Source organism: Phoxinus phoxinus (assembly GCF_949152265.1).
Source record: "Phoxinus phoxinus genome assembly, chromosome: 12".
Classification (NCBI taxonomy): domain Eukaryota; kingdom Metazoa; phylum Chordata; class Actinopteri; order Cypriniformes; family Leuciscidae; genus Phoxinus; species Phoxinus phoxinus.
Genome location: NC_136887.1, coordinates 1,421,704 through 1,442,500, shown reverse-complemented (window position 1 = coordinate 1,442,500; position 20,797 = coordinate 1,421,704). Strand labels below are relative to the sequence as shown.

Genomic DNA, 20,797 nt, shown 5'->3' with positions numbered 1-20,797 from the left:
TCTTTGATCTGTCTTCTCTGCACGTCGATCTTATCCTCCAGCTCTCTGATCCTCTGTAAGATTAATGTAAAATACCAAAATCATAATCTGCTAACTCTGTCATTCCAGACCTGTATGGCCTATTATCTTTCATAAAGAACAACAAGAGATATTTAGCAGAATGTTCAAGCATACAATGAAAGTGGATGGTGACCATCATGCACATTGCATGTAAAAAGCAGCTCACACACACACGCACACACACACACACACACACACACACACACGCACACACACACACACACACACACACACACACACACGCAATGGAGCGTAATGGAGCGCAACTGGAAGAAAACAAAACTAGAGGTGTTTCGGATTTCATGGAAGGAGAGTTCGATTGCTTACAGAGAGGCTTTAAAAGCTGCTAGATCTGCTTATTTTTCAACCCTATTAGAAGAAAATAAACATAATCCTAGGTATTTATTTGAAACAGTGGCTAAACTAACGAAAAAGAAAATTCAAGCCCAGAAGTTTCCAAGCAACACAGCAGTAATGACTTTATGAACTTCTTCACTTATAAGATCGATAATATCAGGGACAAAATTATAACTATGCAACCGTCTACTACAGTATCGCATCAGGAAGTGCATTGTAGTCTCCCTGAGGGAAAATTTGATTCATTCATTGCTATAGGAGAGGAAGAATTTTGCAAACTCGTCAAATCATCTAAATCCACAACGTGCATGTTAGACCCTATACCGACTAAGCTGCTGAAAGAGATGCTTCCAGATGTCATAGATCCTCTTCTTAATATCATTAATTCATCTTTGTCTCTAGGATACGTACCAAAAACCTTTAAGCTAGCTATGATTAAACCGCTTGTTAAAAAACAGCAACTTGATCCTACAAAACTAGTCAATTACAGGCCGATCTCTAATCTGCCTTTTCTGTCAAAGATATTAGAAAAAGCAGTATCCTCACAACTGTGTTCCTTTCTTGAAAGAAATGATATCTGCGAGGATTTTCAGTCCGGATTTAGACCGTACCATAGTACCGAGACAGCTCTCGTTAAAGTCACAAATGATATGCTCTTATCATCCGATGGTGGTTGTATCTCTCTATTAGTATTACTGGATCTTAGTGCTATATTTGACACCATTGACCACAACATCCTTTTAAATAGACTCGAACATTATGTTGGCATTAGTGGAATTGCACTAGCATGGTTTAAATCATACTTATCTGACCGTTATCAGTTTGTAGCAGTAAATGAAGAGATGTCTTATCAATCACAAGTTCAGTATGGCGTACCACAAGGCTCAGTATTAGGACCGCTGCTGTTCACTCTGTACATGCTACCATTAGGAGATATCATTAGGAAACATGGAATTAGCTTTCACTGTTATGCCGACGATACTCAGCTGTATATTTCTTCAAAACCTAGCGAAACTTACCAATTCACAAAATTAACGGAATGCATAGCTGATATAAAAAATTGGATGACTAGTAATTTCCTACTACTAAATTCAGAAAAAACAGAGATTCTAATTATTGGACAAAAAACTTCCACACGTAATAACTTAGAGTACTGTCTAACACTTGATGGCTGCTCTGTTAAGTCTTCGTCGTCGGTTAGGAACCTGGGTGTGCTCTTTGATACCAATCTTTCATTTGAAAGTCATGTGTCTAGTATCTGTAAAACCGCTTTCTTCCATCTTAAAAATATATCTAAATTACGTCATATGCTCTCAATGAATAATGCAGAACAATTAGTTCATGCGTTTATGACCTCAAGGCTAGATCATTGTAATGCTCTACTGGGTGGTTGCCCTGCACGCTTAATAAACAAACTACAGCTAGTTCAAAACGCAGCAGCTCGAGTTCTTACCAGAACCAGGAAGTATGACCATATTAGCCCTGTTCTGTCAACACTGCATTGGCTGCCTATTAAATATCGTATACATTTTAAAATATTGCTGATCACTTACAAAGCACTAAATGGTTTATCTCCGCAGTACTTGAGCGAGCTCTTAGCGCATTATAGTCCTTCACGTCTACTGCCATCTCAAAATTCTGGCCAGTTAATAATACCTAGAATATCAAAATCGACTGCTGGCGGTAGATCCTTTTCCTACTTAGCACCAAAACTTTGGAACAGTCTTCCTAACATTGTCCGGGAAGCAGACACACTCTGTCAGTTCAAATCTAGACTAAAAACACATCTCTTCGGCCTAGCATACACATAACACATTATAGACTTATATAACTCAATGTTAGGCTGCATAGATTAGAACAGCCGGGACCGGGAACACTTCCCGTAATCCTGATGTACTTGGTACATCATAATAAGGATGGCGTCTACGCTAATATTAGTCTCTCTGTCTATCCCGAGGTTTACCGCTGTCCACCGGAACCAGGCCGTATCCAGATCTGATGAAGGACCAGCGCCAGGACACGACGACGACGCCGCTGACCTGAAGTGTCAACCAGTCTCTCCTCCTCTCCACTCCGACTTCAACCAACCGGAACTGGACAAATACTCTGATTCATTCTGAACTTCATACACTGTTCACTCATTGGCCAGAGGAGAACTGGCCCCCGACTGAGCCTGGGTTCTCCCAAGGTTTTTTTCTCCATTCTGTCACCTGATGGAGTTTTGGTTCCTTGCCGCTGTTGCCTTACCTTCTGGCTTTCTTAGTTGGGGACATTTAATATTCAACAATATTATAGATCTGCCTTAAAGGTGGACGATGATGAAATTATTTTTTGTATTATTTTCATGTTATCACTGTGAAGCTGCTTTGATACAATCTGTATTGTAAAAAGCGCTATATAAATAAAGATGACTTGACTTGACACGCACACACACACACACACACACACACACACACACAGATGCTGACCTGCTGCGCAGACTGGAGCAGCTCCATGCGCTGCTGTAGCACTAGCGTGTCGGCATGACGACTCTGCCTCAGGATCTGTCTCCGCACCGCCTCCATGGACTCGGCCAGCTGTGCTCTCTGCCTGTCACTCAAACTCTCGCCCACACAGCTGTCAGGATCCTGCTGGAGGGCGGAGTACAGAGTCGCCTCCAGCTCCTGCACCCTCTACACACCACACACAAACATCTATCATGAGTTTGGGCAGTTCCCTTTCGAGGGAACTCGCGCTGCGTCGATGACGCTCTGGGAACGCCCCTGCGTCTGAAGCACGTATGTCCCAGGGTCCTGTGTTCAGTGTCATCGAGTTACTCTCCCGACGGATGCTGCTCTCACAGGCAGGGGAGCGGTAGTGGAAGGCCGCTCAGCTCAGGGTCTGTGGAGGAGTCATCATCTTTCTTGCCACATAAACTGCCTGGAGATGATGGACTTCCTTCCAGACCTGAGGGGCCATCATGTGCTCGTCCGTTCAGACAACACATCGGTGGTCTCTTACATAAATCACCACTAAGCAAAGATGCTCTACCAGTATATAGCCTATGCATTCTTTCTGAATTTATTCTATCAAAATATAAGGAGAATCAGAATTTTTATTTTAGCATCAAATATTTTGCTATGGGATTCACAAGTTATTAATATGATTATTGTACATCAGTTACATTAGATGACCATGCAACTCTTTGAAATTAGATTTGATCAGAGTCCTAATTACAGTTTTTCATCTTGAGTATATGCAATCCACACACAGGTTCTTGACTGGCATTGCTGGTTCCATGAAGAACATCTATTGACCTTTTCATTGCACAAAAGGTGCTTTAGATTATTAAAATATTCCCTTTCGAGGGAACTCGCGCTGCGTCGAATGCTTTGGGAACGCCCCTGCGTGATTGCGTCTGAAGCACACGTGTCAACTAGTCCAATGGCGAGAGTGACCGTCACGGGCGATTGACGTCATGTCCAGGAGAGGATAAAAGCACATCCGGTCTGACCGGCGTTAGCTTCTGTGCCTCAGCAAGCGCTCTATGTCGAAACTGTTCGTCTCATTTACTGTTGTATTGTCTGTTACACAAGCATACCAGTATGTCGAAAGAAACTTACAAGATGTGTGCTTCTCCCTGCCAGCTTGTGTGTGATGTGCCGCTCCGCTAGACGACAATAAGGAGGAAGAGGATTCGCCATTCCTTTCCCCAGCGTATGAGGAGCTGGTGGATGTGATCACTCGTGCCGTGGCTAAACTTAACATTGACTGGCCAGCCGATAAACAGGACGCTCATCCTAAAGCTAGATGAGCGCTTCACCTCCATCATTTGTTCCTGATCTGCACAGTGAGCTATCCAGATCATGGAACAAGCCATATTCATCTTTTGTTCAGCCCCCAAGTACCTGTATATTCTGAGATAAGGGGTGGAAAGTATATGGCTGTGGGGCGATGCCCAGGGCAGAACAAACATTAGCCACTATGCAAACTGGCGCACCAGATCCTCCTGTGGTCTCTAGGGAAGATGCTCTCCCTGAGGGCAGTGTATGTCCCGGGTGCCAGAATATAGGAGCAGACCTGCTGTCGAGGCCCGGGGATTGGAGACTGCACCCCGAGGTGGTGGAGCATATATGGGAAGTTTACGGCCAAGCGGAAGTGGATCTGTTTGCGTCTCAGGACACGACGCACTGTTCACTTTGGTTCTCCATCACACAGACTGTAGGCATTTCCCCCAGCTGCTGCTCCCTGGAGTTCCGAGGTGGAATAAGCCCACTGCTGGTAGAACCATACTGCCCGAGCCGAATTTGGCTCTCCCTTAGAGATTTCGGTCAGGAGAGATCTTCTGGCTCTGGCTCAGAGTGATCCTTCACCCCCGTGCAGAAATATGGAACTTGTGGGTTTGGCCTCTGAGGGGCTCAACTCTTAGATGCTGGTCTCTTAACTGAGGTTGTAGAGACCACACTTCACTCCAGAGCTCCAGCCACGGGGAAACTATATGCTTTGAAGTGGAAGATTTGACTTCGTGGTGCTATGAGCGTCAGTGGGATCCAGTTAACTGCCAAGTTGGTTCAGTGCTTGAATTCTTGGAAGATTGCTTTTCAGCAGGGCTATCTCCCGGGACCTGGCTATAGTCCTAAAGGGCCTGTCTATGGCTCCCTTTGAGCCCCTCAATACGGTCTCAGAAAGGTTTCTGACTTATAAGACCATCTTCCTTCTGGCTATTTTGTCTATATAAAGATTTGGAGACCTTCTGGCCCTTTCAGTCTCTCCTACCTGCCTTGAGTTCGCACGGGGGATGGTCAAGGCATTTTAAGGCACCCTAAACCGGGCTACGTCCCTAAAGTGCCGACCAATATTCCGAGGCCTTTCGTGTTACGAGCTATTGTCCTCCTCCTTTTACGAATCCAGACCAGGAACAGCTGAATCTCCTCTCTCCAGTGCGAGCATGTCCACAGAGCGGATCAGCTGTTCGTCTGTTTTGGATCACCTAACAAAGGTTCTCCAGCTTCTAAACAGACAATCAGCAAATGGATAGTTGAGGCTATTTTTCTTGCCTGTTTATCCAGAGGTTTACCGCAGTTCTCCGGATCCAGGCCGTATCCGGATCTGATGAAGGACCTTCACCTGGACACGACGACAACGCAGTCCTGAAGTGTCTACTAGTCTCTCCCCTGTGAAGGCCTCCCTTCCTTCTCTTTACCTCTGTACAGATAAAACGTCGTCAAAATAATTCCAGTTCACATGGCTATGCGGAAGCGGAAAAATAAAATTCTGTATTATAAAGTTTTAAGGCCAGACAATTCATTTGTTGAGTTTAATTTGTAAAGAAAGACTACACGCCTGCGCACATATATATTCAAACGCGCATACCTATAGACTAAACACATGATACGCATGTGCACCCCATCAGCGCTTTCACAGTTTTTCTTTTTTAGAAGTTTGCGCATAATCACTTTTTTTTTTGTCATAATAAAAATTTCAAGGTTTGCGTTCTCGAGCCACCAGGCACTGTTTCTGTGCAAATGAGCGACTGGAGCGCGTTAAGAGTTTTCTGTTAGAACGGTGTCGTGTTAGTGGCCGCTAAGTTAATAACTAATGATCTTTACAACGGAAGTGAATCAATGAAAACTAACTTTAGCTGGAAAAAAACTTTATTCTAAAGCTGCTGTAAAGGCTAAACACTCTCTGTTACTGTAATCTACTGTGATCACTGTAAAGCTGCTTTGAAGTCAAGTCATCTTCATTTATATAGCACTTTTAACAATGTAGACTGTTTCAAAGCAGCTTTACAGAGATAACAGGAGATTACAGTAACAGAGAGTGTTTAGCCTTTACAGCAGCTTTAGAATAAAGTTATTTTCCAGCTAAAGTTAGTTTTCATTGATTAACTTCCGTCGCAACGATCATTAGTTATTAAATTAGGGGCCGCTAAGACGACACTGTTCTCTCTACACAGACTTTAAACTGAACCTGTGAGAAACACTGATGGCGCTCACGTGCGCATCAAGAATTAATTCTATAGTTATGTGTGTTTGAATATATGTGCGCAGGTTTGTAATTCCCTACAAACCAAGCCTTAACAAACTACTTGTCTGGCCTTAAACATTTTTAGACAGAATTTTATCACTTCGGGGAAGATACGCGAAACCGAGATTATCCCAACAACGCTTTATCTGTAGAGTGGTAAAGGGATCCTCCATAGGGAGAGACTAGTTGGCACTTTAGCGCTGCGTTGTCATCGGGTCCAGGCGAAGGTCCTTCATCAGATCTGGATACGGCCTGGATCCGGCAGACTGCGGTGAAACTCGGGATAAACAGAGAGACTAATATTAGCGTAGATGCCATCCTTCTTATGATGTACCAAGTACATCAGGATTTACGGGAAGTGTTCCCGGTCCCGGCTGTTCTAATCTATGCAGCCTAACATTGAGTTATAGAAGTCTATAATGCATTATGTGTATGCTAGGTCAAAGAGATGTGTTTTTAGTCTAGATTTGAACTGACAGAGTGTGTCTGCTTCCCGGACAATGTTAGGAAGACTGTTCCAAAGTTTTGGTGCTAAATAGGAAAAGGATCTGCCGCCAGCAGTCGATTTTGATATTCTAGGTATTATTAACTGGCCGGAATTTTGAGATCGCAGTAGACGTGAAGGACTATAATGCGTTAAGAGCTCGCTCAAGTACTGCGGAGATAAACCATTTAGTGCTTTGTAAGTAATCAGCAATATTTGAAATTTATATCATGTTTAATAGGCAGCCAATGCAGTGTTGACAGAACGGGGCTAATATGGTCATACTTCCTGGTTCTGGTAAGAACTCAAGCTGCTGCGGTTTGAACTAGCTGTAGTTTGTAGTTTGAAACAATCTATATTGTTAAAAGCGTTATATAAATGAAGGTGACTTGACTATGAGGTCTCTGGCCAGCCTTCACCTTTGTAAGTCAGAGCTCATTCTACTATGAGTATGGCGGCCTCTAAAGCCTTATTCTCCAGGGTTTCTCCACAAGAGGTGTGTGATGCGGCAGGCTGGTCGTCCCCGCTCACATTTGTGGGGTTCTACAGCCTGGACACTGCCCCAGGGTCTCAGTGCTTATGGCTTTAGTTGCCACAGTTTCACATACAGGCAATTGTAAGAACGGCGTTTGGTTATTGTCGTTCCCAAGGCGTCATCGACGCAGCGCAAGTTCCCTCGAAAGGGAACGTCTCAGGTTACGACTGTAACCCCAGTTCCCCTGAGGAACGAGACGCTGCGTTCTGCCATACTCCCGCATCCCTGTGATCGACTTGCTTCGGCTACTTTGAAGCTAACGCCAGTCAGACCGGATGTGCTTTTATCCTTTCCTGGTCGTGACGCTCACTCTCGCCATTGGACTAGTTGACATCCGTGCTTCAGACGCAATCATGCGGGGCGTCCCAAAGAGTCACGATGCAGCGTCTCGTTCCCTTCTAGGGTTACAGTCGTAAGCTGAGACGATTTCATTTCTCAAATGTTTTAAATCTTACACACTCTGTTTATCAAACTGAGCACACTGGCATTTGCCACAAATATGATAAAAAAAGTATGTCCTGTCACTTTTTAATGAAATAAAGGCATTCATCTATAATGCAACTGTAGATTATGTTGGCCCGTCTCATCTCACTGCTCTTGCTGTATAACAGCAGCAGTTTTTTAACTTATATTTGTAAAAGGATTCACTTTTTGTAATTTCTAAAAGTAGTGCTACATACGCTTTTAATTTCTTGACAACTGTTTTCATGAGACTTAACTGTGGTACTGTAGGCCAACAACATTTATTTTACAGACAAAACAACGAATCAAACAAGGCAGAATAGTTGATTACGCTGCACACTCTCATGGTCCTACCAGTTGGGCATGATCGAGAGCTTGCTTCCTGTAGTCCAGTTCCTCTTCCAGGAATCCTTTCTGTTTACTGAACAGCTCCTGTGGATCACATCAGCACAGCGAGGTCAAGACAGCAGAACACACTTCAATCGACTGTCATCAAGCCTCATCTATCACGAGAACACATTCATCTCCGACCTTCTCATTCTCCAGATCAATCATTTTCTGCGTCAGCGCCGCTTCGGTGCTGTCGATCTGCTTCAGCCACTGGTCACAAAGACAAAGCAATTCAATCGAGCTACAGACAAATTAAAAGCCATATCATCTTTGAGCATTTCAAGAATGAAGGGCATGATACCTTTTCACATAGAGACAGCACAGTGCCGGCTTGAATGACTGTCACCTGCTCCTCGTTCCGCAAGTTCTGTCGAGAAGTGAAAAGCTCGTTCCAGCTCTTGATTGTGAGTAACATATTAACATATTAAAGATGTTCTTACCCCATTATCGCCAAGGATGTCAAGCTTCTTCATGAGGTCAGGAATGATGACATCCTAAACCAAACACATGTGAAGATGAGGCCATCGTACAGTACATGTATGCAAATGTGTGAGGTGTAAACTTTGTTGTATATTGTTTATTAATAATTGTATTGTATAAAGGATAGAACTGTGACATCCTATTGATTATGGAGTATTAATGGATAAACTTGTTTTGAACTGACACATTCATTCATCCGCACAATGGCCTTCATTTACAAAATATTAAGTATTACAAAAAACTGTGCATGCGGTCGTTCCCAGCTAAACGTGACATTTATCAATATGGACGTGAGCGGAGGCTAAGATCGAAGTTTTAACTCGAGTACGCAAGTTAAATGGTTATATAGTGAATATATATATAGTGTGTGTGTACAGGTGTGTGTGTGTGTGTGTGTGTGTACAGGTGTGTGTTTACCTTGACACCCTCTTGTTGGCAGTGTAGCTGTAGGATACTGTTGTTTTCAGAGGCAGAGATGTGTGTGTGGTGTGTGGTATGCGTGTGTGTGTGGTGCGTGTGTGTGTGGTGTGTGGTGTGTGTGTGTGGTGTGTGTACAGGTGTGTGTGTGTGTGTGGTGTGTGGTGTGTGTGTGTGTGTGTGTGTGTGTGTGTGTGTGTGTGTGTGTGGTGCGTGTGTGTGGTGCGTGTGTGTGGTGTGTGTACAGGTGTGTGTGTGTGTGTGTGTGTGTGTGTGTGTGTGGTGCGTGTGTGTGGTGTGTGTGTGTGGTGTGTGTACAGGTGTGTGTGTGTGTGTGGTGTGTGGTGTGTGTGTGTGTGTGTGTGTGTGTGTGTGTGTGTGTGTGTGTGGTGCGTGTGTGTGGTGCGTGTGTGTGTGGTGTGTGGTGGGTGTGTGTGTGCTGTGTGGTGTGTGTGTGTGTGTGGTGTGTGTACAGATGTGTTTTACCTTGACACCCTCTTGTTGGCAGTGTAGCTGTAGGATACTGTTGTTTTCAGAGGCAGAGATGTGTGTGTGTGTGTGGTGTGTGTGGTGTGCGTGTGTGTGTGTGTGTGGTGTGTGTGTGTGTGGTGTGTGGTGTGTGTGTGGTGTGTGTACAGGTGTGTTTACCTTGACACCCTCTTGTTGGCAGTGTAGCTGTAGGATACTGTTGTTTTCAGAGGCAGAGGTGTGTGTGTGTGTGTGTGTGGTGTGTGTGTGTGTGTGTGTGTGTGTGTGTGTGTGTGTGTGTGTGTGTGTGTGTGTGTGTGTTTTACCTTGACACCCTCTTGTTGGCAGTGTAGCTGTAGGATACTGTTGTTTTCAGAGGCAGAGATGTGTGTGGTGTGTGTGTGTGGTGTGTGTACAGGTGTGTGTTTACCTTGACACCCTCTTGTTGGCAGTGTAGCTGTAGGATACTGTTGTTTTCAGAGGCAGAGATGTGTGTGTGTGTGTGTGTGTGGTGTGTGTGTGTGGTGTGTGTACAGGTGTGTTTTACCTTGACACCCTCTTGTTGGCAGTGTAGCTGTAGGATACTGTTGTTTTCAGAGGCAGAGATGTGTGTGTGTGTACAGGTGTGTGTACAGGTGTGTGTGTGTGTGTGTGTGTGTGGTGTGTGTACAGGTGTGTGTACAGGTGTGTGTGTGTGGTGTGTGTACAGGTGTGTTTTACCTTGACACCCTCTTGTTGGCAGTGTAGCTGTAGGATACTGTTGTTTTCAGAGGCAGAGATGTGTGTGTGTGTGTGTGTGTGTGTGTGTGTGTGTGTGTGTGTGTGTGTGTGTGTGTGTGTGTGTGTGTGGTGTGTGTGTGTGGTGTGTGTACAGGTGTGTTTACCTTGACACCCTCTTGTTGGCAGTGTAGCTGTAGGATACTGTTGTTTTCAGAGGCAGAGATGTGTGTGTGGTGTGTGGTGCGTGTGTGTGTGGTGCGTGTGTGTGTGGTGTGTGGTGTGTGTGTGTGGTGTGTGTACAGGTGTGTTTTACCTTGACACCCTCTTGTTGGCAGTGTAGCTGTAGGATACTGTTGTTTTCAGAGGCAGAGATGTGTGTGTGGTGTGTGGTGCGTGTGTGTGTGGTGTGTGGTGTGTGTGTGTGGTGTGTGTACAGGTGTGTTTTACCTTGACACCCTCTTGTTGGCAGTGTAGCTGTAGGATACTGTTGTTTTCAGAGGCAGAGATCTGCAGGTTAAAGGCAGGAGAACGCCGCTCCCTCTCCTATTGGTTAAAAGAATAACTGGTGGTGAAATATACAGAGAAAACTTCTTTCGTAATAGTATCTGTAGAGAAACTGTTGTTTTAAAGGGATAGTTCACTCAAAAGTCTAATTCTGGAATTGTTCTTGAAGAGCACTCGGCTGAGGGAACTCCGTGATTGCGGTGTGTGTGAAGCTCTTGTGAAATCAGTGCAATGGCGTATCAGCGGGTGACCTCATGGCAGGACCAAACACGGCCAGCTTCTGTGTCTTCAGCAAGCGCTCTGTGTGTAACTGTCTCTGTCTGTTTACTGTTGTTTGTCCACAAGCATATTATATATCTAGACAGGAGTATGGGGAGCAAACAGCTTTGGGTCGTGTGTTCCTCCCTGCCCTCGCTTCATCACGAGTGGGGACGCGCGGTTCATGTGTTGCTTGTTTGGGAGTGGAGCTTGTGTTCATTCATAAATCCCGACGTAGGAACTCCCTTTCTCTCTTTCTCTTATGATTGTGTGCAAACTAATTATGTGTTCTTTTTGTGTTTGAGATTGTAATAGGAATTTAATTTTGAGAAATTAAATGAAATATTTGTCTGGCTTTGAAAGTAGATGTATGAAAATAATATATTGAACCTTTCATTCAGACCAAGTTCTCTATCTGATTGATTTCTGGCTGTATTTAATTGTGATGAAATGAAATGTTAAATACTCATCTGAGTTGACTTCAGTAGTAATACACTATATTCAGCCGGTCACCTGGACCGTTTCTACTTGTCTGGTTGATAATTGGCTGCATTTAATTTTTGAGAAAATTAAATAATATGTACCCATCTGATATTTGAGGAGTTAGATGTCGGTATTTAATATACTATTCAGCCTTTCATCCAGACCATGTTTACTTGTCTGGTTGATCGTTGGCTGCATTTAATTCTGAGGAAAGAAATGGTGAAATTCCCGGGGGGACATGAATAACACCTCATTATACGGGCCCTCAGGGGCCGCTCTGCCAACCCCGTCACCTCGTGTGCTTCGGGGCGCACCGGTCTCCAGCGAGTTCTAGCTTCAGGCGAGCCCTTATCTTACGGTCCGCCCACAAATGTAGCGGCGCTGGGATGCTGGCCCCCTCCGAGGAGGGTCTCAGAGCAGTCAGTCAGTCTCTGCCGGTTCGCCGTACAGGGCACCAAATTGGTCGCTTGAGTAACATCTAGACCAGTCTTGAGAGACTGGTTCTCTTAGTAGATTTTTTGGCAGCGTGGGAACTTCTGCCAAGCATATCTCAACAGTAGCGGGGCGTCTTCTCCCGGGCCCCTGGGGGTCGGGCTGGCGCTCTCAACCGCAGCCTCCAAGGGGTAAGACGGATCTGAGGACCGTCATTATTTTCAAGAATGCTGCGGGGAAAAGGTCCTGACGCCTGAGGGGTCAACGAGGGCCGTCTCCCCCGAAGTAAAGCGGTTAACACCTCATCATACGGTACCCGCTGCCCTTCAGTGCCCTCAGGGGACCGGTATGCTAACCCCGCCACCTCCCTCCAGCAGGGACACCGGGTTCTACAGCCGGTATCTCATAGTTACAAAGAAGGATGGGGGGTTGCGTCCCATTTTGGATCTGCGAGTGCCGAACGAGTCAGTCATGCTAATAAAGTTGTACATGTTATCCTTGAGTCATATCTTGCCACAGATCAGATCCGAGGACTGGTTTGTCATGATAGATCTCAAGGAGGCATCCTTCCATATCACAGGAAGTTCCTGAGGTTTGCTTTCGTGGGTAAAAAATACCAATATTGACTTCTTCCATTAGCCCTAGCATTATCACCCCGCACTTTCACGAATGTGTAGATGCAGCTCTGGCGCCTGCAGGGTATTCTCATCTTGAACTACATCAGCGATTGGGTGATTCTGGCTCAGTCGCATGAGTTGGCGGTTCGGCCTCGAGATGTCGTTCTCCTCCAAATGAAAGAGTTGGGGTTACGGCTATACGCCAAAGAGAGTGTGCTTTCTCCATACAGAGGACCACTTTTCTAGGTGTGGTTTGGGACTCAATGTTGATGAAGGCATACCTCACCGGCACACATAGAGTCCCTCCTGTCGGCTGTGGAAAGGATAAAGCTAGGCCAGTCACTCACTGTCAAACAGTTTCAGAGACTCTTGGGTCTGATGGCAGAAGCGTCCAACGTGATATCTTTTGGCCTGCTGTACATGAGACCCTTGGCTCAGGCTCAGGACCACAGGGTTTTCCCCGAGGGCAACCCCGTATCACATGATCAGGGTCCCGCGGCGGTGCTTACGGGCCCTAGTGATGTGGAAGAAGCCTTAGTTCTTGTCCCAGAGTCCTGTGCTGGGAGCTCCATGTCGTTGCGTAACACTTACGACGGATGCTTCCCTCACGGGCTGGGGAGCGATCACGGATGGTCACTCGGTCTCTGTGGACGGGTCATCTCACCTGGCACTTAATCACCTGGTTATGGTGGCTCAGGCTCTACATCCCTGGGCACCAGATTCAGGGAGTAGACACAGGCAGGGCTGAGGCCCAGGGAAGGGAGATATGGTGGAGCTCATATGGCAGTGGTGGAGCTCATATGGCGGTGCAGACGTGGCTGTGCTGTGTCTGGACATGGTTTCCCTGATTGTTCTACTGCCGGGAGTTCTGGAGAATAGAGTTCTGGAAGTGTGGGTGTGGCCTCAGAGCGGCCCGACTCATAGGCTGCATTTACACTGGCATTAACATGTTATTAACATGCTCTTCAGTGCATTACGCAGTAACTTTAACCATAATTCAAAAACAATATAAGCAATTATGGAATTGCATATAAAGATGTACTTGATCAAAAAGCACTAAACTAATTGCATTTCATTTAAATAATACATTTTCATATAATTGTAAATAGTATGCAATTATCATTACATTCAGTTTGCACTTAAAGGTGGTGTATGTAATTCTCTTTTTTGGCCATTTTTTCAAAATCACTTAAAATCCTATTCCTAACCCACTTACAGCCACTGAGTTAGAAGCACTGAAATAAAAATTAAGCAATTTAATCATCTGTGGAACGGGCAGGACTCGAAAAACTCCAGCCAATCATTTCCAAGACCACCTAGAATCATTGGACAGTAAGTGCGTCAATCAATCGGTCGTACCATCCCCCCCTCCATGTCCATGTTCTTTGAATGGGTGGAGTCAAAGGAAAGAAGGTAGGACAGTTGAGTTGTGTATTTTCAAAATCTGCCAGCCGTTTTTCAAATCACATACCCCACCTTTAAGTATATTCCTTTAAAGTATATAATTATTAAAAGTATATATGAATATGTTGTTTTCACAAGGGCAGCTTCCACTTGCATGAAAAAGCGTCCAGGATATTCTTCAAACATTCTCTATCTTGTGTTTAGCAGAATAAAGAAAGGAATACGTGTGTGAAAGGACATGAGGGTTACGGTGATATCCGTACAGGTTATTATAATATCACATCAAACACAGTCAACACAGCAATGTGTGCAGATCCTATAAATATTGTTGAATATGTTTCTCTACTGTAAGTCGCTTATTGATAAATGCATAAATAAATGTAAAAGTGACCGCTGATTCCATTATCACTACGTCACATGACTATGATTGGAAGAGCCACAGAATGTCTTAAAACACATATATAGAATATAGAAGAATATAGATTGTGACATGATGCTGAAAGACTAATGTAATAAAAGGAAAAGCAATGCCGTTAGATCATACATTATGAGTAATTATGGAACAATATGAGTAGATGATGAATGTTCAGCTTTGAGAACACTTATATAATCCGATGTTTCCGCTGATGAACTGATGAAGAAGAGCGTGTGTGCAGGTAACCAGTGTTCACTCCGTGTTTGTAAAGTTCTTTCTTCTTGGTTTCTGCAGTTACTGTACAGCGGAGATCAGGACACACACTAACACGGGGCTAGTTGTCACACACATGGTTTAAACTTCACATGCCAGCATGACGGATCTTGATGTATTTACTAATTACCATATCATCACTATGTGTTTTTACCAAAATGAAACAATCTTTGGAAGATATCACTGAACATTTATTTAACCATATCAAAAATTGTCAATGTTTTTTTTTTTTTTTTTTTAAATGAGACAAATCTGATATTATTTTAATCTCCAATCTGTAATTGAACAGTTGAGACAGTTGTTTAATGATCTAACACAGAACACACTTGCCGGGTTTAAACCCCAGTTACACAGGCGGGGCATGTTGTCACACTGCGCTACAATGAGCCTAGTAGAACTATTCTGTTATATTCTATTCTTTTATGAATTCTACTGAGAAAACATGAGAAAAGGTCAATAAAGACTCAAAGTTCAGAAATTATTAATAATTCTTATGTTTTGAACTGTGCTGTATATAGCTGTGTTTTGCTGTGTGTTTGTTAAACTAAAAACAATGTATTTTTAATTATTAAAATTTTATGTAAAAAAAAGTTATTAATTGTGTTTTATTGACAAAATATTTTAGTTTGTCTTGTATATTGTTTGATTAGATACTATTTTAATCTGTCATATGTTATAATGAACTCCACCTATGGGGCATGTTGTCACATTTCACTTCAGGGTAAATCAAGAAAAAAATATACACCGTATTAATGAAACATAAGCACATAACTGTACTAGACGAGTGTGAAATGAATGTGGGACTCTACTGTACGTCTGATTCTGTAGAGAACAACAATCTCACAAAAACTTCACAACAATCACGTGTGATATATACAAAACATGCAGATTATTAAAGCATACAACTCTACATATTATGGGATGATGATGTGCTGAATGAAATTTAACATAATCATGAAATAATAGAGAGTGTGTGCATGTAAACAAAGGTTTGACATCACACACACACACACAAATAAAACATGCGGGGGGCAGTCACAAAGAAAAGATTGGGGAGGAGTTTCATTCAAATAACTTTTATTCCATTGAAACGTATATATTTAACAAAACAATGGTGATATAAATATACAGTTTTGAAAACATGAGCAGTTCAGAGTGTGTGTGAGGACTGGTGTGTGTAGACGTGAGCCGGGTTTGAGCGCTGATGATGCGGCAGCAAAACACACTCTCTTACTTCCAGCTCCAGGATCCTGAACTCCAGCAGCTCGTTCTGATCCAGCGTATCCCGAACCTCTGAGCGCAGGCGCACCTCACACTGCTCCAGCGACGCTATCTGCCACACACACACCCACACACACACACACCGCACACACCGGACGCACACACACACACACACACACACACACACACGCGCACGCACCGCACACACGCACGCACACACACACGCACGCACCGCACGCACACACACACACACACACACACACACACACACGCACCGCACACACGCACGCACGCACACACACACACACACCACACATACACACACATGCACACACACACACACACACACACACACACACACACACACACCGCACACACCGCACGCACACACACACACACACACACACACACACATGCACGCACACACACGCACACACACCGCACGCACACACACACACACACACCACACATACACACACACATGCACGCACACACACACGCACACACCGCACGCACACACACACACACACACACACACACACACACACACGCACCGCACACACGCACGCACGCACACACACACACCACACATACACACACACACACACCGCACGCACACACACCGCACGCACACACACACACACACACACACACACACGCACGCACCGCACACACGCACACACACACACGCACGCACGCACACACACACACCGCACGCACACACACCGCACGCACACACACCGCACACACACACACCACACATACACACACACACGCACGCCGCACGCACACACACCGCACGCACACACACCACACATACACACACACATGCACGCACACACACACACACGCACGCACCGCACACACGCACCCACGCACACACACACACACACACACGCACACACACACACATACACACACACACGCACGCACACACACACCGGACCAGTGTTAGAGCTTGTGCTTGAGTGAGTGTGTATTAGAGGAATCGGCGGCTCTACCTTTTCTCTGAGCTCCTGGTTCATCCTGATGAGATTCTGCTTTTCCTCCGCCCACTTTGAGTCCTGCATCACACACACACACACACACCGCGACACATTACACTACTAATACTTCTCTAACACTCCTATTCCTCACTACACACTAATCACACACACACACACACTCTCATTCGCTCATGTCAATCAAAGCACAACAAATAATCCGTTTGAAACAATCAGCTCAACATAAACAGAGCACACACACACACACACACCACACACACACACACACACTCAGACACACACACACACACACACACACACACACTCAGACACACACACACTCAGACACACACACACACACAGAGAAATGGCTGATTTATTAGGCCACATGCAGGAAAGGGCATTAGCATAATTTCCAGGAAAAGGAACATCTAGCAACCAATGAAAGACGAGCAGAGAAACGCATGCGAGAGCAGCTGGCCAATGACAAACATGCACTGGGAATCAGCCAATCATTAATCCACAGCGGATCTCAACCTTTTGACCCCAAACTGTCCACACGAGTAAAGGCTCATCCACTCAGATTCTCTCCAGTAAAACATTTAAAGCTTGGCATATCTAGAAAAACGTCTTGATTTGTAGTTGATGCATCTCACAGCCCCAGAAGCAACACTTTGGCTGGAATCTTATGGATTATCTCGGATCCTGAGCGAGAGGACGCTGGCGCGTTTTGGCTGCCGCTTCTCCCTCCGGGAAAGTCAAATTAAAACTTCTTATTGAATCAAAACTGCCTCAGCACTTACCTGGACCTTATTCGCCTGCACATCTTTGCTACCGAGGGACCCGACCCAGTTTGGTTCGGCTGCGTTTGGGACTATGGACTGTATAGTTGACAACGCCGCTGGATCGATCGGGTTAACACCCGCGCTTTCGGGCGGCTACGCTAACTTCTCCTGCCCATGACGACTACATCTTCTCTCCCGGACGATGCAGTACCTGGTCCTAGTTCTTTTTCTTCTCTTCATCCTGCTTCCTTGGTTGCAAAACTCCACTAACAACTTCATGGCTCTCCGGTACTCAGCTAAACAACTACACCGGCTAAACCGCTATCCATCGGCTACTCCGGAGCTCACCGCTGAAATGAAAACCTTCGGACTACTTCAACGCCGTCGTTACATTCACAGAGGCTCCCGAAGAAACTTAATACACATACCCACTAGGAATGACAGCTTCGGCACAACACTTCCTCACTGCTTCTCTACCGCGTCCCGGCATCTAAACAGCAACGCACAACGTCATCAGAGCCAACGTCACATGAACCATTTCAACCTCCGGTCAGTTCCCATTTTCGCTTCATCCCTTTCAAAACAAGAGTCTCTCAAGCTTGGACTATTGAACACAAGATCCCTTAACAATAAAAGCACCATTCTCAACGAATTCCTCCTGGACTCACCCCTAGACTTAATCTGTTTAACTGAAACCTGGCAAATACCCCATGACTATTTTTCCCTTAACCAAGCCACCCCCACTGGATTCTCATACATGGACCAACCTCGTCCTGAAGGCAGGGGCGGTGGTAAACTCTCAAGCTTCTTATTCTGGTATCATGCACTCTGGATCTTCCAACCCCCGGACCCTGTTTGCCACAGTAAATAAACTACTCAAACCCATTTATTCACCAAGGACAAATGCAATAATTTCATCGACTTCTTTAAATACAAAATTGACAGTATTCAACAAGAACTCTCTGTGAATATCTCTCCCAGCACAGACCCTCAACCTGATTCATCCCTTCCATTTCATATCACTCTCCCCTCACTATCAGTCATTACAGAAACCGATCTCACTAACCATTTAAAAAAATCCACTGTACATCTAACACCATATCTGTCAATCACGGAGTCCCTCAAGGCTCGGTGCTAGGTCCCCTTCTGTTTATCTTGTACATGTTTCTCCTTGGACTTATCATTCATAATCCCAGACTAAAATTCCACAGTTACGCAGACGACACAACTATACCTCAGCACCAGATCCATCACTCCTGCCACAGTACTAACCATCACAAACTGCCTCTCTGCAATAAAATCTTGGATGAACGTCAGCTTCCTTAAACTCAACTGCAACAAATCGGAAATCATCGTCATTGGTCCCAAATCACTCCTCCCCTCCTCCCAAGACTTCACTCTATCCGTCGATGGCCATACAGTTACCACCTCCCCACAGATCCGAAATCTTGGTTTAATTTTTGACCCCACACTCACTTTTAAGCCCCATATCCGTCATATCACCAAAACTGCCTTTTTCCACCTACGCAACATTGCTTGCCTATGCCCCACTCTCTCCACATCTGCTGCTGAAACTCATCCATGCATTCATTACATCAAGACTCGACTACTGCAATAGCCTCCTATATGGTCTCCCTTCCTCTGATTTACAAAAACTGCAATACGTTCAAAACTCCGCTGCCCGCCTTCTCAACCACACCCGCTCCAGAGACCCGTCCTCCAACAGCTTCACTGGCTCCCTGTACAACAGCGCATCCATTATAAAGTTCTGCTCATCACCTACAAAGCCCTCAATAACTTGGCCCCTCCATACCTCGCAGACCTCTTACAGCACCACCGACCCTCCCGACGTCTCTGCTCTGCTGACTTAAACCTTCTCAAACCCACCACTAAATCAACGCACAGAACTTTGGGGGACCGAGCCTTCGTCATCGCTGCCCCCATCCTCTGGAACTCACTCCCCATCCACATCAGAAACTCGGACTCACTGACCACCTACAAAAATCTGCTAAAAACTCACTTGTTTCAGCTCCTTGGAAAGCGCTATATAAGACCTATGTATTATTATTATTATTATCTTGTTTATATGTCACTGATCTGAAGTCAGCCCTGGTTGAGATCCACAGTAATGGTGTTTTCTTTCACAGCACATGTGATGATGCAGAATCCCACAGTGCATTGCATTTCCATCATCAGTTCGATGGATGAACTGGAAATAAAATAAACCTTGATTTTAAAAAAAACATTTTTTTTTACAATGGATTAAAATCCTACACTTTCATGTCCCGAATGATGAATGGACATTATTCAGCGAATTAAACACAGAATATGATGATGCATAAGCAATGTTGCAGGCTTGAATCATTTCTTATTTCTGATATACTATATTGAAAAGGTCATGAAACGCTAAACTTTTTGTTTGCGTTGCTCATCATAGAATACAATGTTAGCATCCGTTAGTTTTAACTGTAGCTAACACTTTTTTTGCTCTATTTTCATCTTCCGGGTTTAAAATCTTCATGTTGTCAATCTCTCAGGACGTGAGTGTTCTTATCCAATGAGAAGACGCTTCTCTTAATTATTCATGAGACTGAGTGTTCTTATCCAATGAGAAGACGCTTCTCTTAATTATTCATGAGATTGAGTGTCCTTATCCAATGAGAAAACGCTTTTCTTAATTATTCATGAGACTGAGTGTCCTTATCCAATGAGAATAAGCTTCTCTTAATTATTCATAAGACTGAGTTCCCAATGAGAATACGCTTCTCTTAATTATTCATGAGACGGAGTGTTCTTATCCAATGATAATAAGCTTATCTTAATTATTCATGAGACTGAGTGTTCTTATCCAATGAGAAGATGCTTCTTAATTATTCATGAGACTGAGTGTTCTTATTCAATGAGAAGACGCTTCTCTTAATTATTCACGAGACTGAGTATTCTTATCCAATGAAAAGACCCTTATCTTAATTATTCATGAGACTGAGTGTCCTTAACCAATGAGAAGACGCTTATCTTAATTATTCATTAGACTGAGTGC

At 44.5% G+C, this 20,797-nt stretch overlaps 1 protein-coding gene across 3 annotated transcripts in view; it reads right to left on the bottom strand.

The window, feature by feature from the left end:
• Positions 1 to 20,797, bottom strand: part of jakmip1 (janus kinase and microtubule interacting protein 1) — a gene marked incomplete at its 3' end in the record, with an annotated part of 77,090 nt that overhangs the window by 254 nt on the left and 56,039 nt on the right. For all 3 annotated transcript variants that reach the window (XM_079631196.1, XM_079631198.1, XM_079631197.1), the window contains 9 exons: positions 16,991 to 17,053; positions 16,003 to 16,101; positions 10,830 to 10,925; positions 8,738 to 8,791; positions 8,599 to 8,664; positions 8,439 to 8,507; positions 8,262 to 8,339; positions 2,886 to 3,089; positions 1 to 53 (listed from right to left, as the gene is read on the bottom strand). The exon at positions 1 to 53 is cut by the window's left edge and continues 13 nt beyond it. In XM_079631196.1, the coding sequence (XP_079487322.1) occupies positions 1 to 53; positions 2,886 to 3,089; positions 8,262 to 8,339; positions 8,439 to 8,507; positions 8,599 to 8,664; positions 8,738 to 8,791; positions 10,830 to 10,925; positions 16,003 to 16,101; positions 16,991 to 17,053 (782 nt within the window). The remainder of the gene's footprint in view (positions 54 to 2,885; positions 3,090 to 8,261; positions 8,340 to 8,438; positions 8,508 to 8,598; positions 8,665 to 8,737; positions 8,792 to 10,829; positions 10,926 to 16,002; positions 16,102 to 16,990; positions 17,054 to 20,797) is intronic.